General features: G+C 40.0%; 1 protein-coding gene across 1 annotated transcript; it reads left to right on the forward strand.

Annotated features, from left to right (window-relative positions):
* Window positions 1–2,480: 2,480 nt before the first annotated feature.
* LOC147906184 (uncharacterized) lies at window positions 2,481–4,815 on the forward strand. Its single transcript, XM_087388400.1, has 3 exons — window positions 2,481–3,242; window positions 3,325–4,358; window positions 4,488–4,815. The coding sequence occupies exons 1-3, from the start codon at window positions 2,481–2,483 to the stop codon at window positions 4,813–4,815; spliced, it is 2,124 nt and encodes a 707-aa protein (XP_087244526.1).
* The last annotated feature ends 2,191 nt before the right edge of the window (window positions 4,816–7,006 follow it).

The raw sequence follows: 7,006 nt of genomic DNA on the forward strand, positions 1-7,006 counted from the left end.
TCTGTAAATTTTTTCCAAAACTAATTTAAATAATCCCTTATGTATATTTATTTTTGTAAATTTTAGAAATAAAAAATATCCTTCTGTTGAACTCACGTGATAGGGTTACATATGATGAGTGACCCCCTCGAGCTTTGGTCTGTAAGGCTCTCAACAATCTTTTAGCTCACTAGATGTGACGTTTTGGTCGATAAGGGTCTTAGCAACAATTGCTGAGTTTTTATTACATTTATGTAATCTCTTTTTGTTCAATTTGAGGCTCTCAGTATGCACTATTGTAACTTTTATATTTTGCATGGTTATGGTCGCTAGCTATAATCTTTTGGCCTGTAAGAATCTCAACAATTTCTGAGTTTTTATAAATGTAAGATTCTCTATTTAATTTTTGCTCAATATAAGTTATTAAATTTTATATAACCTATTATTAGATGTAGATGTACATTGTAATCTCTTTTGCTTAATTTTCACTTGATGAATTATAGTTCATTATCTGGATGGATCCATCGGGCCTCGAGTCACCGAGATGGCTTGAAATACTTTTGCCCTCATTTATATTTCTTGTAACAAGGACTAAAATACCATTAAAGTAGGACTACAATTTCCTTGGTTTAGAACCCAAATAGCGCTAAAATAGCTCCAACGACCCATCTTTGTGGTTGCGCAGAGATACATCTAGAAAAATACAATTAAACATTTAGAAAATGCAATTGATGATATGGCCCTTGAGGAGTCCCCTCTAGGGGCAAGGGCCATATCGACATGCATTATACAATATCTACGATGCCACTGGATAGATATGGCATGTCGATATGGCCCTTGCTCCCAAAAGGGACCCGTCAAGGGCCATATCATCAATTGCATTTTGCTTGGTTCACAAGGAAATACATTTTCCTTGGTAAACAAATATATAACTCCAAGAACCTCGGGGGGGTCACTCATCGTATGTAACCCTATCACGTGAGTTCAACAGAAGGATATTTTTTATTTCTAAAATTTACATAAATAAATATACATAAGGGACTATTTAAAATAGTTTTGGAAAAAATTTACAGATTTGTATAGAAAAGGGGTACATTTTATTAATGAAAAAATTTACAGATAAGGGATTTTAAATATAGGCCTTGAACGCACGTGATATAGAGGGTTTATACATAGTGACCCCCCTGAGCCAAGAACAAGGGCGGTAGTTGTCATAGATCTCCTTCTGTTTAAGAGTGCATTGGTCGTCATAGACCTCCTCATGTAATACGTAAAAATAGATAACAGAGCTATAACTCTAAAAACCAGCACGGTGGTCACTCCAAACAACCTTGAATTCTAGGAAATGGCAGATCATTAGGCCAAAGACTACACTGAGGTGATGTTCAGAATGATAGATTGTGTCTCACTATTATGTTGAAAACTAGCGCGGTGGTCTCATCAAGCCAACATATGATTTACATGGGTGTACTGCCTAATGTAGCAAGTGGCAAAGCTACGGGAAAAGGCTGCACGATGATAGGTGATTAATCAGGTTAGAGATTAGGCTAACTAAATATATAATATATTTAGTCACTCAAATGTTTTGTCATTTATATTTAACTCCTTGAATTTGGATCCACAAGAATCTATGATTCATAGGCCTCCAAATGACGAGGAGTACAAAAGGGCGTTCAAGATTAGAACCTACCCTTGCTTTAAGGAGAAGGAAATATATGGATATAAATTATCACCTATCTACTAGCTTAAACGTTGCGTTGAAACGTTGCGTTGTTGAAATTATTTGGAATCATATGAAGCCCAAAATGCTAATGCCATTCCTAAAATGAAATTCTGGTAATGACAGCTCAACAACAGCAGCAAGCTTTTAAAAATGATCCCAAAAATCACCTCGCCTCCAACATGTCAAAATTTTTTAAAGCCTCGCCTTCACAGCCCTTGAAAAATGATCCCAAAAATCACCTCGCCTCCAAGATGTCAAAATTTTTTAAAGCCTCGCCTTCACAGCCCTTGATAAATTAATTGAGGCCGCCCACATCGTGGTGTTGGAATAGCTTCGTCGACCACCATCACACAGTTGTTCAACTTTGTCAACAAATGAATTGCGCAGTAACCAAGAGCAACGGTTACACTTTTCCATATATTAATCTATGAAAGGAAGGTCAACCCTCAGATTTCTTGGCTGCCGGATCATCTAGATATTAATCTATGAAAGGAAGGTCAGATCGTGCCTTCACACTATTATTCTTGGCTGCCATCGAGACAGTTACGCAGCATTAACTTGAATTTTCTAAGAGCTTTCGTGCATCAAGTATGAGCCTAGAACCACAGGCGATTACTACCCTAGTTTGAATATGTTGCTTAGAGCTTTCGATTACTAGTAGGACTCATCTATCGAAAGTATCTTTCGTTCCTGCAGCTTCGAAGTAGCTTTCGTGTTTCATCCATTCGTTCCTCCAGGGTCGCATATTCTGAGTTCATCAATTTGCTCTCCAAGAATCATGCAGTCTAGTAGTTTTTTACCACACGGCTGGCTGGAAACCTTTCGTCTTTGGAGCGTCGGAACGGACATCACCCGTGAGGAATTAACTCCACTTCGCCGGCCTCCTGGATCTCCAAACAAGGACGAAGATCAGAAGATTCTCTTGCAGCAATACCAGAAATTCGTGTTTGAAGCATCGGACGTAGCTCCATCTCCGAAAGAAGGGGATGACCTCGCAACACTCCATCCGTGCAGCTCCAATTACCTGTCCTTGGAGCCCAACCTGCCCGCCTCGCGGTTGCAGCGACGTAAATATTGTCTGTATTTCGTCAGTAGCGCCCTCGTCGTTGCCTCCCTCGTTGCCACCATCAACTACTTGGGCTTCAAAATCCGTCTTTACTGTAAAGAATTCCGGTCTCTTCTGGCTGCGCCTTGGCTCCTCCTCGTTCTCGCTTGCGAGTGTGCTTATTTCTTCAGTATCCTCATCGCTGCTGTTGATTACCTGTTGCCGCCGTCCATCCGCCCAAAGCTTGCGATGCCGGCCAACGACGACAATTGCTGCACTGATCTCCCAACTGTGCACATTTTACTCCCGTGCTGCAAGGAACCAACTCAAGTGCCCAAGGAAAGCATTCGAGCTGCTTTGGCCTTGAACTATCCTGCAGATCGCTTCAAAGTTCTCGTGCTGGATGATGGTGGCGATGACGAGCTCAGAGCTTTCTGCGAGATTTTGCAGGTCGAGAGCGGGAGTGAGCAGGTCGTATACTTGCGACGGAAAAAGGTAAGCCCAGATGAATCCTATATCGATCCTCGTCGCTCTATTGCATTAACTCTCTCGTTGAATCATCCGGCGATCTTTGCAGATCCCAGGCGTCCCTCATAACTTCAAGTGCGGGAATTTGAACTACGGCCTACAGCATTCGGATGCTGATTACGTTGTCATGATGGACGCAGATATGATCCTCCACCCCTCCTTCCTGCGAAGGTTAATGCCTCACATTATCAATTCTCCCGATGTGGCTTTCGTTCAAGTGCCACAAGCTTTTTACAATCTGCCGGTCGGAGATCCCTTAAACGACGCTTGCATGTTCGGCTACGACAGAGTCATGGTACACAGGGATAGCTTAGCTTGTGCGTCATGCGTTGGCACGGGTGCGCTGTTCAGGCGCAAAAATCTGGATGAAATTGGTGGATTTCAGCCACAATCCATTACCGAGGACACCACGACTGCGTTCATGCTGTTTAATCATGGGTACAGGTCTGTATATCTAAATGAGAAGCTACAGATTGGATTGACGCCATGGACATTCGAGGGGTATGTGAAGCAGCGGCAAAGATGGGGGCGAGGAGCAATCCAGCAGTTTGCAACGACATGGAAGAGCATGCTTGGGAAAGGAAGCAAGCTCCATTTTGTGCTGAAAGTGTGCTACTTTTGGCACACTGGATACTATTATCTGTCGATAGCGAACGTGATTCTTGCGTTTATCCTCATGAGCGCTCTAGCATTCCGTCTCAATTTAACAGTTAAAGATGCTGTTGAAAACCGAACTCTGATCGGACATCTGGCTTTGTCCTTGGCGATTTGGAGGGTTGCATGGTATGTGCTATGGTCGGATGTCCCCCTGGCAATTCAAAGCCGCAACCGAGATGAATCGCATTTCTGGTGGATGACCCCTTTCTTCTTCAAGATGGTATTGCAAGCCGCTTTGGATTACAGCAGCACATTCAATTTCGTTCCTACGAGCAGCATCGACCGCCGTGTTGCATCTACTGCCAAAGTAGATCAGCCTGCCTTTTTGAAACAAATCTACCAGCTGAAGCACGTGATCGCGCATCTGGTGTTTCTTGTGCTTGCGTTGGTTATAGTAAGTGCGCGCGTGGGAATTCTTGTGACCAGGTATATGTTCGAGCAATATTCGTTGGATTGATCGTTGTCGATCTTAATTTCTATCTTAACTCGCCTTGGGAACGCGAAAGATCGTAATCATCCTTCAATTAAAGCTTCAGTTTGTGTATCTCTGTGTAGATATGGATTGAGCGATTGCAAGGAGACGTTCTTCGTGCTGGCCTTATCAGTTTTCCTGCTCACGGTTTGCGCACACATGCTTGTGCCGGTGACATACATATTGTGTCCAACCAGTTTCAAGCCAGAGCAGCGCCAGTCCCTGCTACGTTACGACGAAGGTGGAGTACCAAGGTTCACGGAAGCAGATTGTTTACCCAAGTGGCACTGGTCACTGTGGTTCTACGAGCTCATTTCTTACGCGACCCTTGCGTTCTGGAGTGCGGTGGTGTGGTTGACGTATTCAGGCGGAAATGTACAATGGTGCAAGAACAAGCAAGGCTCTTTCTGATGGTTTTACCGCCTGGATTACATATTGTTGTCCATGGACTCCCCTTGTTCGTAGCTAAGGCTGAGTATCTTCCTAATTTAACGTGACAAATACAGCTATGATCCGTCCGTAGTCATTTCTACGTTGGGCTCGGCAGGACAGCCCTGTGTTCAGATTGGAGAGAAAAGTTGCATATACCATAGCCTATTGACTTGTTGGGTGGAAGGGTCCTAAGGGATGTCTTGGTTAGTGAATTGCTAATTAGGTCCATAATCTAGATGAGTAGCATGACACGTGTACCACTGGGTAGAGACCTCCTCAATGGGTCTTAAAGTGGGATGTATGCTTCTCTCTCATCTCTCTTTCTACCTATCTTATTCTCTCTCTCTCACTCACACACTCTCTCTCTTCTTCTTTTATCTCCTTCTGCTGTCTCTCTCTCTTCTTTTTTAATCTCTATCTCTATATATGAAATTCTCATTCTTTTTCTTCTCTCTCTCTCTCTCTCTCTCTCTCTCTCTCTCTTTTCTTTCTTTATCTCTTTCTGTCTCTCTCTCTCTTCCTTCTTTATCTATTTCTCTCTCTCTCTCTCTCTCTCTCTCTATCTATCTATCTATCTATCTATATATATATATATATATATATACATATATATATCTTCTCTCTCTCTCTCTCTCTCTCACATACACACACACATAGTCTCTCTCTCTCTCTCTCTCTCGGATTTCTAATTTTTGAGCAAAACCATTTGAGCATTTGAGCAAATTGGATTAGAATGTAGTTTTTTTGTATCAAAGTTTATGAAAACAATCTAAGTGTATGGACCCCTTTTGTGAATAAAGGGGTCATATTGCTTAAGAAATGAAATAGATATCCTCATTTCTGACTGAACAAGTTTTCTAACCCTTGAAGTTCATGAAATGAGGCCATGATTATGAAACCGTTTTGTAAATAAAGGGTCCATATTGGTCAATAAAAGAAGTGGTTATCCTTGTAAACTAATAAACCACAACAACCAATAACCAAAAAACAAATCTTGAAGTTGCTAGACCCCTTTTTTGATTAAAAGGGATGTATAGTCCACACAAAAAAAAAAGATTACGTTCGACCTTAGCAAAATCCAGTATTCTGCATCTTTGTTACACTAGCTTAATTTTAAGTCAAAATATTTTCCACTCATAGTTTTCTAATTATTCTATATTGACAATTTTAATATGTTTCCAACCTACATCACTACAAATGAAGATATGATTTATCACGTAAAAGACATGTTCAAAGTTTTGTGATTGTAAAATCATCCTATAAGGCGTCCCATCACAATTATCACAATTATCAAGTATCAAGTATAGAAATAGCTCAAAGTTTCCATGAGTATTGAAAAAGACTCCAAAACATTATTTTGGTGGTTCAAAATCTCCATCGCAAAAAGTATTATTATAATAGTCCTTTCAAATTTTGTTTAACATCATGAAGGTGCACGTGCAATCTTCAAAAACCAGGCCTTGAGGCATGCAAGATAATGATGTGAAGATCTCTTTTGTACTCAAGTTAGCTTGGTGACAAAAAATATTATCTTTTCTATCCATATAAGTAATATGTAAATAATATAGCCCAATTTTAAGTCAAATACACTCACAATATTTTCTATTTTGTTATTTGTTGTATATTCCCATACATGTTCATATTATTTCAAATAAGTTTTCAACCTATGCAAATGAAAATGAAGACATAATTTATCACATAGAAGACATGTTCAAACTTTTGTGATGTAAAATCATCCTTCAAAATGTCCTACCACAATTATCAAATTACTCATGGAAAAAAGGATTTCTTATATCCAATCCAAGGTACAAAAGGAAATGTAACAAATATAGCCAAATTTTAAGTCAATATTTTACTCATAGTTTGGTATTTGGCTACTAGATGTGTTGGGTTCATGTTATTTCAAATAAGTTTTCTACAAAGCGTCCTGCCACAATTATCAACAAGTAGAGAAACAAACCAAAAATTTACACAAGGAGAAATGCAAAAGGCTCCAAAAACATTATTCTTGTGGTTCAAAATCTTCATGGAAAAAAGGATTATTATAGATATCTTTTCATTTTGTATTCAACATCATGAAGGTTCAATCCGCAAAAAAATACCATTTTTGTAGTTCAAAATCCTCATGGAAAAAGGATTATTATAGTAGCCCTTCCATTTTCTGTTGACC

Source organism: Dipteris shenzhenensis, chromosome 1, assembly GCF_047967505.1.
Source record: "Dipteris shenzhenensis isolate YYH24624 ecotype China chromosome 1, Dip_SZ_1.0, whole genome shotgun sequence".
Lineage (NCBI taxonomy): Eukaryota > Viridiplantae > Streptophyta > Polypodiopsida > Gleicheniales > Dipteridaceae > Dipteris > Dipteris shenzhenensis.

Excerpts from the sequence above, each read along its gene's own strand:
- LOC147906184 (XM_087388400.1), top strand. The coding sequence starts at position 2,481 with ATGCAGTCTAGTAGTTTTTTACCACACGGCTGGCTGGAAACCTTTCGT. Across the intron at positions 3,243-3,324 it reads TATACTTGCGACGGAAAAAG|ATCCCAGGCGTCCCTCATAA; the intron begins GTAAGCCCAGAT and ends CGATCTTTGCAG. Across the intron at positions 4,359-4,487 it reads GTGGGAATTCTTGTGACCAG|ATATGGATTGAGCGATTGCA; the intron begins GTATATGTTCGA and ends ATCTCTGTGTAG.